The sequence below is a fragment of the Telopea speciosissima genome, chromosome 1, assembly GCF_018873765.1.
Source record: "Telopea speciosissima isolate NSW1024214 ecotype Mountain lineage chromosome 1, Tspe_v1, whole genome shotgun sequence".
Taxonomy (NCBI): Eukaryota; Viridiplantae; Streptophyta; class Magnoliopsida; order Proteales; family Proteaceae; genus Telopea; species Telopea speciosissima.
Window position 1 is genome coordinate 55,688,789 of NC_057916.1, and position 12,261 is coordinate 55,701,049.

The following is a 12,261-nucleotide window of genomic DNA, read 5'->3' on the forward strand; positions in this document are numbered from 1 at the left end:
GAAATGGTTTTGCAAAATTTATTTTACATAAAATGATACATTATTTATAGTTATTTCAAATAAATTGTTTTATCGAGTTTTGCGGGACCCGATCGGATGCACAGACGCTCTTATATGGACATGTACTATGGATTGGGGTTTGGCAGTACATGTGTACATGCCCTAGATTCCATAATGATGGTGTTGATTAGTGGGGGGGTTGTATATGATAAATTGTTATCATATAGGGAGTTATTTGGAATTTGCTAATTTAATTGACTCTTTATTTAATTAATGGATTTGGTGCTAATTGTAATTATCCATTAATAATTAAATAAAGAATCTAATTAATACTTTCCCTATTAGATTCTGCTTCTTCAACTGTGTAGCACTTTGAGTTTAAACAGAACTGCCAGACTGAGAGAGAGAGAGTCAAACTCTCACTAGGGCTCTATTAAATCTATCTAGGATTTAATTAAACCCTATTATAACAAATAGGGGACCAAAAATACGCAGAAGGGAAGCTCTCCACGTTTTTGGAGCAGACACTCTCTCTCCTGCATTTTTGGTTTCTCTCTCTCCCTCTTGTGATCTCCCTTCTTCTTCTTGCTTCTCTCACCTGTGTTTGAGAGTTAGGGTTTGTGAAACCCTAGATCTGTGCTGAGGAGTTTGAGGGCATCTGGGATTGGCGTGTAGAACCTTGGTAGCACCATTGGAGGTTCAGATCTGTTTGCTTGGAACGCTCATTGGAGGAAGAACCACAGTCTATTGGAGGAGCAACACTTGAGGCTCACCAGGTTAGCAGTTCTTTATTAATTCCTTCTGTTCATTGATTATTAATATTTATGGGATGCGAAAAAAACTCGAATCGATTATTTTCCGCTGTACATTCGAGTATGGGATGGATCCCTCTTGCCATGTGATGGACTAGAGAATAGTTTCTCCATCCCTATTGTGATAATTAATTTTATGGAATGCAATAGGGAAGGAGAAACCCTAATAGGGATGCACCAGGGTTCCCATGGGCGACCATGGGAAACCCTAAAATTAAAATGGGGCACCCATGGGACACCATGGGCTAACCCAGGGCATGCAAAACCCTAAAGATAAATATCTTGGTCTCCCTAGGGAACCATGGTTTGATTCCTGGACCGTTGTTTAGCCAACAGTGTGGTATCAGAGCCACCTTTCCCACCCATGAATATTAGATAATTAATGGTTAATATGATTATCATGAGTGGGATGCAAGTTGGAACATGGGTGGTTAGGATATGGTTGTTGTAACAACCTTCCCATGTGCACATGGGTAGTTACAAGGTTGTTAATGTAACAACCTACCCATGTGATGATGGATTTGGTTTGTTTTGTTTATTCCAATTATTGAAGCATGTATCCAATTAGGTTGTGATTACTAATTTTTATTTTAAAATTTTTTAATCATGTTCTATATGTGGGGGGGGAGCGCACGCTGCCAAGCCTCTGTGCACGCCCTTCCCCATGAACCTACCCTTGTACGCATCCCCTTGTGGGTTGCTGCCTGCGGGCAGCAAGCTTGCGGGCCTGCAGGCTGCTGTCCGTGGGCTTTAGCCTATGGGCAACAGGCCTGCGGCCTACAGCCCAAGGGTGCTGTCCATGGGCCCTGTGCCTATGGGCTGCGCAGGGAGTGCCTGCAGCCTGCGCAAGTGGGCTGCATGCACCCCCCTTGTTTTCCCTCCAGTTTGACAAAAAAAAAAAAAAAAAAAAAGATTTTTCAAAACAGAATTTTATTATTTTGTTTTGTTTTTGGAGGATGATGATGGGTGAAGAAATTTCCTCTTTGTCCACTTGCAATTAAAATGCGATTTTAATTTTATGGGCTTGGATACATGATATCACATGCGATGTGGTGGTTCAATAATTGAAGGAATCCATGTTTTAATTTTTGGTTCACTTGTTTTAATGCCCATGCATGAAATTATATTATGATGTGATTATGGGAATGGCATTCTAATAAATGGATGGATTGTTTATGTATGTGATACATGGGGTTATGGGTGGATGTGATGCTTCTCTCTCTTTCTCTCTCTCCCCCTTTCTTTTTTATAAACAAATGTACTCCACCCCATGGGCAACCCAAATGGTGGGTTGGTTTCTCCATGCGGGGTTTCTTTATTATTATGGAAAGGAAAGTGTATAGAATTTTTCTAGGTTTCCATTGTAATTTTAGAGGAGTTAGGACTCCTAGGGCATGTAGAAGGTGATCCACATGTGGTGCTCAAAGCTTATGGAGATGCAAGTCACCTACTTTGAAGACGTGATCGGGCGGAGGAGATGATCGAGGCGTGGCATCCATGGCATGATAAATGCACCCAAAGTTATTAGTTTTATTTTTATTGGGAGGGTTCTTTAATTGCTTCTGATAAAAATGCCACCATCCCATAATCACTTTTAATTAATGTTGATTAATTATGTTGTTTAAATCTATCCATGTATGTGAGAGTTAATTAATCCCTCTTTATTCACAATACATGTATGATATGGACTAGTCTTAATCGGTAGACATGTCCATGGCCTCCTATTAAAGATAAATGTAGAAAATGTGTGACATGACCCCGCATAAGCCGACAGGACATTGCCAGGACCTCTGTCATGCATTTATCTATATTTACCTCCATCTAGATACGTTAGGGTATGGATAGTGAGAGGGCACTGCGACAGTGGGCCATCTTTCATGATTCCATGATTCTAACTAATGCGATAGGTAAGTACATGACTTGAGTGTATGTCAGCCGACAGGATCTGGACATGACACCCAGGTGGCCAAAAATATTGGAAGCCCATGAGGCGGACAGCTTAGTCAACACTACCATGATGTGTATAATGACTCCCGACAGCGTAAGTTATGCATGCAAGGGTTGTAGGTATCCAATTCATCTTTTGGGTTATGAGGGAAACCCAAATCATGAAAGACCATTGATGTGTGTGTGCTCAATTTATTATTTTCAATGGTCATTAATTAGCATGTGGTTATTTACTTGTGCATGTGTAGATTATATACGATGGCTGCCGTTAATTCCAACCTGTTAACACTCATTAGCGAATACAAACTTAATGGTACAAACTATGTCGATTGGTACCGGAGCATTAAGTTGCTCCTGATCCCGAAGGATCGACATACGATTCTCGATGAACAAGTTCCTCCTCAAACCCGACCCGAATGATTTTGAGGCAAATGAAGAGATGCAAGGGTTCCTTATGAGGGATTCCAAGGCATCACTCTATATCCTAGGATCGTTGGAAAAATCAGTTGTAGACTCAGTCAAGGATATACGCACTGCTGGGGGTAAAATGGATAAGCTTGCTGAATTGTTCAACAGGCAGTTGACACACGCACATTCTGATGCGGTGAGTCAAATCCATAACTCCAAGATGTCTCAGGGGACTCCAGTGATGGATCATGTAATGAAAATGATCAATCTGTTTGAAAAATTAGAATCTATGGGGACTGATTTCAGCCTGCGATACAAGACTGATGTGATCTTAGCATCACTCACTTCTGCCTACGCACCTTTTAGGATGTCCTACAAGATGTCCGAGAAGGAGATGGAGCTCACCGAGCTTGCTAATGCACTGGTAGAGGCTGAAGCGTCCTTGAAAAAGGACAAGACTGAGGTCAATGCAATTGAGGTAAAGCCTTCTTCAAATGGGAAGAAGAAGAAAAAGGAAAATAAGGGCAAGACCCTGAAAGCCAAGGGTGGGAAGTCTGGCAATAAAGGCAAAGGCAAGTGCTTCTATTGCAAGAAGGAGGGTCACTGGAAAAGAAACTGTCTTGCTTACCTGGCAACTTTGAAAGACAAGAAGCCAGATGAAACAGAGGCTGCTAAAGAAGGTACATGTGATGTTCATGTTCTTTATGAGTCTAATTTGTCTTTTGAACCGACCAATTCTTAGTTGGTGGATAGTGGATCCACTATTCACATTTGCAATGATTTGCAGGGGTTCAAGGAGACAAGGAACCTGGAAAGAAATGAAGTGCGTCTTCGGATGGGCACTGGAGCTGAGACCATGGCATTGGCTGTGGGAACTTTTATTTTAAATTTTAGTTCTGCTAGTTTAGTTTTAAAGGATTGCTATTATGTACCCTCTTTCAAGAGGAAGATAATTTCAGTTTCAAAACTTGTTTTGGACGAATATAGTTTTTCCTTTAATTCTAAATTGATTATTCGTTTTAATAATTCCTTTGTGGCATCCTGATATATGCAAAATGGTTTGTATTTTCTAGATTGCCCTATTAGAACGAATGTTGTTTCAAATGTTGATTTGAAACGGAAAGTAGCTCCAGTGAACTCAACATATCTGTGGCATCTAAGATTGGGTCACATTAATGTGGACCGAATCAGTAGATTGGTAAGGGATGGGTCCTTAGAGAGTCTGAGGGTGGAACCATTCCCCACCTGTGAGTCATGCCTTCAGGGCAAAATGACCAAGAAATCCTTTAGCAATAAAGGTGCTAGAGCCACAGATCTGTTGGAGTTGATACACACTGACGTGTGTGGACCCATAAACATACAAGCAAGATATGGGTATGAGTACTTTATCACGTTCACCGATGATTACTCTAGATATGGTTACATATACTTGATGCGTAGGAAATCGGAAGCCTTTGATAAATTCAAAGAATTCCAAGCCGAGGTCGAAAGACAGCTCGATAAACGCGTTAAGTCCTTACGATCAGATCGTGGAGGGGAGTATCTATCGGATGAGTTTAAAGAACATATCATATCCCAAGGGATAGTTAGTCAACTAACTAATCCAGTCACACCACAACAAAATGGTGTATCCGAACGACGCAATCGGACCCTATTGGATATGGTCAGGACGATGCTCACTTATAGTGAGCTGCCTCTTTCTTTCTGGGGGTACGCTTTAGAGACGGCGATATATATCTTGAATAGGGTTCCATCTAAGTCTGTAGCCAAGACACCCTTTGAGTTGTGGAAAGGGCGAAAGCCCAGTATTCAACACCTTAGGGTATGGGGTTGCATAGCACATGTGCGAAAGCAACAGACAAACAAGTTAGAATCCAGGACTTCGAGATGCTATTTCTTAGGCTACCCCAAAGGCACGATAGGCTATTATTTCTATGACCCAGTTGACCAAAAGGTCATTGTAAGTAAACATGTCACATTTTTGGAGGAAGAAATGATGACCCAGAGGTCCGAACCAGTAGTCATAAAAGAGCTATCAGATAGTTCAGAAACGTCACTTCCAGAAGTGAGACCAACTGACATACCCGCTGAAATACCAACACCTGAGGAACCTCGACGCAGTGGGAGGACTGTTAGACCACCCACCAGGCTAACTCTTCTAACCGAAGACGAAACAGTGGAAGAGTTCCACATGGTATCGGTTGAATCGGATGATGATCCGATGACATACTCTGAGGCTCTAAAGGATGTTGATGTCACTAGGTGGCTGGAAGCAATGCGCTCTGAAATCGATTCGATGCATTCCAACAAGGTCTGGACTCTAGTTGATCCACCACTTGGCATCAAGCCGATTGGATGTAAATGGATCTTCAAGAGGAAGAAGGGCGCAGATGGAAAGGTCGAGAGATTCAAAGCGAGACTGGTGGCAAAGGGTTATACCCAGAAAGAGGGTATAGACTATGAGGAAACCTTTTCACTAGTAGCGATGATGAAATCCATCAGGATTTTATTGGCTATCGCAGCACACTTTGATTATGAGATCTGGTAGATGGATGTGCAGACTGCATTTCTAAATGGGTTCCTTCAAGAGGAAATCTACATGGAACAGCCAGAGGGGTTCTCTTCCTTGGAGGAAGAAAGAAAGGTGTGCAAATTGCAGAGGTCTTGTTTTATACGTAGATGACATATTGCTGATTGGTAACGATGTAGGATTCCTTTCATCAGTAAAACAGTGGTTATCCACAACGTTTTCGATGAAAGACCTTGGTGAAGCTAGCTATATCCTTGGGATCAAACTCGTAAGAGATCGCCAGAAAAGGATGCTAGGCTTGTCACAGGCTACCTATATAGACAAAGTCCTGCCCAGATTTAGTATGGAGAACTCCAAGAAGGGAAGTGTTCCCTTCAGACATGGAGTCAGTCTTTCCAGATCACGATGTCCTCAGTCTCAGACGGACATTGAAGAGATGAAGAGGATTCCCTATGCCTCAGCAGTAGGAAGTCTAACATACGCTATATTGCGCATGAGGCCGGACGTCTGCTATGCAGTAGGTATTGTGAGTCATTACGAGTTTAATGAGTGGAGGTGCCATTGTATAGAGGAGTACAAAATAGAAATCTATAGCCGATCCCTATTTTTATGAACACCTTGCATCATGTGATGCGGCTAATAAGGTGTTTGGGTTAGGAAGTTCCTAACATTTCTGGAGTAGTCCCTGATCTTGTCAAGGGCCCTATTCCCCTGTTATGTGACAACAGAGGGGCCATTGCACAAGCTAAGGAGCCTAGGGCTCATCAAAGGAACAATCACATGCAGCGGAAGTATCACCTCATCAGAGAGATTATCCAGCAGAGTGACGTGAGTATCTCCAAAGTGGACACAACTGAAAATGTGTCTGATGCCATGACAAAGGGTTTGTCACCAGGAGTGTTTGAGAAACACATGGAGGGCATGGGTTTAAAATGTATGGGGAATTGGCTTTGATGTACAAGTGGGAGATTGTTGGACAAGTGTGTGTCCATCAAACCTGGTTCGGTCCGGTTCAACCCGGTTCACCTTTGTATTAAACATTTATACATTTTAGTTTAATATTGTCACATGCGATATAAACTTTTTGAGCATTATGTGTCCGTAAGTTATACTTAAAATGGTAGTCACGACTAGGGTTTGGGCTGGGCACCCTTATCATATGGTTGTCGCATTGGGTATGCCTAGACATGTGATGTCAGGGTACGAATGCGAGTGCTCACATGTTTGATGTGTGCATTGGCGAAGAATCTACTTTGTCGATTCCCTCATGTATTACTGCCAGATGTAGGAAGGGATAGACATGTGTCACCGACACCTGTACCTGAGGGAACCCTGTCACTGCAAAGTGTGATCGCATTCTTTGGTTCATCAATGACTGAGACTCAAGCGAGTCAAAGCCGGTGTTCTGGGAATGCGTGAACACTTTGTGAGTGAAGGAGTTATCCAACACGGTCACCATCTGCTCGATTGGGGAACACCAAGATAGAGACTGCGTGCATGGTCGGATCGAATCGGATCCAGACCATTTTGGAAATGGTTTTGCAAAATTTATTTTACATAAAATGATACATTATTTATAGTTATTTCAAATAAAGTGTTTTATCGAGTTTTGCGGGACCCGATCGGATGCACAGACGCTCTTATATGGACATGTACTATGGATTGGGGTTTGGCAGTACATGTGTACATGCCCTAGATTCCATAATGATGGTGTTGATTAGTGGGGGGGTTGTATATGATAAATTGTTATCATATAGGGAGTTATTTGGAATTTGCTAATTTAATTGGCTATTTATTTAATTAATGGATTTGGTGCTAATTGTAATTATCCATTAATAATTAAATAAAGAATCTAATTAATACTTTCCCTATTAGATTCTGCTTCTTCACCTGTGTAGCACTTTGAGTTTAAACAGAACTGCCAGACTGAGAGAGAGAGAGTCAGACTCTCACTAGGGCTCTATTAAATCTATCTAGGATTTAATTAAACCCTATTATTATAAATAGGGGACCAAAAATACGCAGAAGAGAAGCTCTCCATGTTTTTGGAGCAGACACTTTCTCTCCTACATTTTTGGTTTCTCTTTCTCCCTCTTGTGATCTCTCTTCTTCTTCTTGGTTCTCTCACCTGTGTTTGAGAGTTAGGGTTTGTGAAACCCTAGATCTGTGCTGAGGAGTTTGAGGGCATCTGGGATTGACGTGTAGAACCTTGGTAGCACCATTGGAGGTTCAGATCTATTTGCTTGGAGCGCTCATTGGAGGAAGAACCACTGTCTATTGGAGGAGCAACACTTGAGGCTCACCAGGTTAGCAGTTCTTTATTAATTCCTTCTGTTCATTGATTATTAATATTTATGGGATGCGAAAGAAACTCTAATCGATTATTTTCCACTGCGCATTCGAGTATGGGATGGATCCCTCTTGCCATGTGATGGACTAGAGACGAGTTTCTCCATCCCTATTGTGATAATTAATTTTATGGAATGCAATAGGGAAGGAGAAACCCTAATAGGGATGCACCAGGGTTCTCATAGGCGACCATGGAAAACCCTAAAATTAAAATGGGGCACCCATGGGACACCATGGGCTAACCCAGGACGTGCAAAACCCTAAAGATAAATATCTTGGTCTCCCTAGGGAACCATGGTTTGATCCCTGGACCGTTGTTTAGCCAACACTTTGTTTATAGACTGTTTATATATTTATGATCGTACTCAGGATATAACCTTTGTAAAGAATGGGAACAAGTTGTGTATAACCCTAGTCACAAACTTGGCGAAGAACGCTGTATCTCTTCAGATTAGTTAACTCTTATGTTTGTTTGTTTGATCATCCCACAAAAAAAAAGAAAGAAAAGTAACTTGGGCATTTTAAAACATCTACGGGGAAGGGAGGGTGGAAGTTCACTTTATTGGGGGATTTTCTTTTATTTATTTATTTATGCAATATTGGGGGAATCATAAACAAAGTTAAAAGGTAGGAGACTGATAGTAATTGCTCCAAACTAAAAGTCGACCTTTCTACGACATTGCAGCTCATGGTACTCATCTGCCATTATCTCTTCAACGCACGCATTTCTTGTCTTCGAGTGTCCAATGCAAGTACAGAAAACCTCACCAGATCAGCAACTTTAGTTGTTGAGGATCGACCCCAGGCAATATCATTTCTTCTCCAAGCTCGATCAAAGCGATACGGTGTCGAAGACGCTAAGCAACTTCATTCCTACATTGTTAAATCTGGCCCTTCGCCGAATATCTACTATCTCAATTCACTTATCCGTGTCTACGCTGCCAATGGTGATCTGGATGATGCACGGAAGTTGTTCGATGGAGTTCCTCACCGAGATGTGGTTTCTTGGACCACCTTGGTTGATGGGTATGCGAAACTGGGAAAGATGGATGTTGCTAAAGAGCTGTTTGATTCGATGAGGGAGAGAAATGTGGTGTCTTGGAACGTTATGATCTCTGGATACGGGAAACAAGGGAATATCCAGGCTGCACGCGAGATGTTTAATAAAATGCCTGAACGGGATATTGCGTCTTGGAACTCTTTGATTTCTTGCTTTACCCGAAATGGTTTACCTGAGGAGGCGTTTAAGATGTTTCAACAAGTTTTAACCGAGGCTTTAGGAATGCCAAACAAGGTGAGTTTTTTGAGCGTTCTTCCAGCAATTGCTGAGTTGGGCTGTGTACGTCGGGGTAGATGCGTTCATTCCTTTATTCTCCGGACAGGAATTGAGGTAGATGGTCTATTATCATCAGCTCTTGTTGATATGTATTGCAAGTGTGATTGGTTGGATCAGGCTTTTCGATTGCTCAAAACAAATCCTTCTCAAGACAATGTTGCGTCTTGGAATCCATTGTTGGCAGGTTTAGTCAGACATAAAAGGTTTGAAGAGGCCTTGGATGTTTTTCGAACAATGCAACTGGAGTACGTTGAACCTGATTCTGTTACCATCATCACTCTCATTGCTGCGGTTGGCCGTTTGGGAGCTCTTGGTCTTGGAAAATGGCTTCATTCATATGCAATTAGGAAGAAGATTCGAGTGAACGCAACTCTTGCCTCTGCACTTGTAGATATGTACTCAAAATGTGGGTGTGTAGAGCTTGCTCTGCAGGTCTTTGCCATCGCTGAAGAAAGACCCATTGAGTTATGGAATGCCATGATTACTGGGCTGGCTATCCATGGCCGGGGAAAGGATGCAATCAAATTGTTTTCTCAGATGCGAGCAGCAAATTCAGCATTCAATGAGGTGACAATTGCGTCTATCCTCAACGCTTGCAGTCACTCGGGGCTAGTGGATGAAGGTCTCAGCTTCTTTGCTGCCATGGAAGATATATATAAAATGACACCGAAAATCCAACACTATGGATGCATTGTTGATCTTCTGAGCCGTGCTGGACAGCTTGAAGAGGCAAAGACATTTATATGCAGCAAAATGCTCTTAAAGCCTGATGCTGTAATATGGAAATCACTACTTGGGGCCTGTAAGACACATGGGAATGTTGAGATTGGTGAATTTGCAGCTCGTCATTTGATTGAACTCTGCCCTGATGATAGTAGTGCTTATGTGCTTTTGTCAAGCATTTATGATTCAGCTGGTCAATTGAGTGATGCAGTTGCAATCAGGAAGATGATGAGTGATGGCGGAGTGAGCAAGGAACCTGGTTTCAGTTTGATCGAGTCAGGGGGTGAGGTTCATGTGTTCCTTGTGGGAGATAGATCACATCCAAGGTTAGAAGAGGTAAACACTATGTTGTGTGAAATAAGCAAGAAGTTTGAGTCAGTTGGCTATGCACCTGAGAGGCAGCTGGTGTTGTTCGATATAGACGACGATGAGAAGGAATTTGCCATCTCGCATCACAGTGAGAAGTTGGCTGTTGCATTTGGTCTCTGCGACACTGCAAAAGGAACTCGGCTTCATATAGTTAAGAATCTTCGGATGTGTAGTGACTGTCATGTTTTCATGAAACTGGTCTGCAAAATCTATGATCGAGAAATAACTGTTAGAGATATGCGACGGTTTCATCATTTTAAGAGTGGAAGGTGTTCGTGCATGGATTATTGGTGATCAATGGGTATTCTGCCATTTTGGCACCTTACATTCTGTCATGAGAAGCTTCAGAGAAACGTTTGAGGTGGCATAGTCATGTTCAATGAAGGCCTTCTAAAAGAGCTAGGGGTAGAACTAAAATAACCCTAGGAGAAGAAGTGAGGAAAGAAATGCATAGTTTGAGCCTTGTCTCAAATATGGCTTCAAATAGAGCTAATTGGAGGGCTATTATCAAGGTAGTAGACCCCATTTGATGTTCTTACTTCTTTTTTAGCCTTTTCTCTTTGCATGGATCCATGTAGGCGACCCCATTTAGTTGGGATAAAGCTAAGTTATTGTTGTTGTATATTTTTTTTTTAGTAAAGAAAGATCTATTGATAAACTCGTACAGAGCACATGGATGGGGTGATACAAAACTCCATAATCCACAGAGTGGAAGGTGGCCAAGTTGTCGTTCACGAGATTGACAGGACCTTCCTGGCTAGGACATCTGTTAAAACATTAGCATTCCTAGATAGAGCTAATTGAAGGATATCCTTTATAATCGGCTCGATGTTCAAAGATGCGGGGCGAGAGGGCTGGAGAATAAGATAATGACTCCTTCCGCGAGGTGAGAGGGCTGGAGAATAAGATCAATAACTCCTTCCGCATCTGATTCCACCACAATATCGTCGATACACAAAGCAATCCATATTACATTTACATTTTTTCACTTTCCAATTATTATTTTTCTTCATTGGAGAGTATGAGACAGGAATATAATGAACACAAGGACACATCATCTTTCTTCATTTCATAAACTCTTGTGGCCTTGCCTGACGTGAGGTGAGCGGTGAGCCCCAAGTTAGCTGAATTCTTATAACATTCTACCATGTCAGCTACTTTTGGCAATGGTCCTTCAAGATGCCAAAACTCAGTGGCTATAATAAGATGGTGGAATTTCCAATAGAGTCACCATGGATTAAGGTATGGGATTGGTTCGGCCGGTCTCTAGACCCGGATCATTTGCACACCAAAAAAAAAAGTGATCGAAATTGGGGGGTGGGGGGTGATTATCCGATCAAGCCCGATACAACTGATCCATATGAAATCAACAGCAATCTGATATCGTGAACTAAATCCTTGAGAGTCACAGTTGAGAAGATTATCTCAGTACTCCGCATTTGGGCTTAAAAAGGGACCAAGAATTGTAACTGCAAAACATACTAAACTTAAAAAGGAAAAAAGCCAGATAAAAAGGAGAAAGGTTTCCTTTCACCACACCATCCTAAGTTTCACAAACACCTATAGGGTTTTAGTATATTCTCCAAAATATCCTCACGATCCGCTCTTGTACGCATTTGAAGCCCTGCAGTGAATGAGAATAAAAAGAAGACCCCAACAGTGGGTCCAATAGATTTTCCAAACAAGGGTCAAAGTGCACCAGGTGTCACACCCTGCTCCCAAATACCTAGGCTAGTGCAACTAGGACGCCTACTATCATCCTATTGGACCTCTAGGATCACGGATGC

General features: G+C 41.9%; 1 protein-coding gene across 1 annotated transcript; it reads left to right on the forward strand.

The window, feature by feature from the left end:
• The first annotated feature begins 8,734 nt into the window (after nucleotides 1-8,734).
• LOC122651410 (pentatricopeptide repeat-containing protein At1g08070, chloroplastic-like) lies at nucleotides 8,735-10,768 on the forward strand. Its single transcript, XM_043844796.1, has one exon. The coding sequence runs from the start codon at nucleotides 8,735-8,737 to the stop codon at nucleotides 10,766-10,768; it is 2,034 nt and encodes a 677-aa protein (XP_043700731.1).
• Nucleotides 10,769-12,261: the final 1,493 nt, after the last annotated feature.

Coding starts and splice junctions, on each gene's coding strand:
- LOC122651410 (XM_043844796.1), top strand. CDS start 8,735: ATGGTACTCATCTGCCATTATCTCTTCAACGCACGCATTTCTTGTCTT.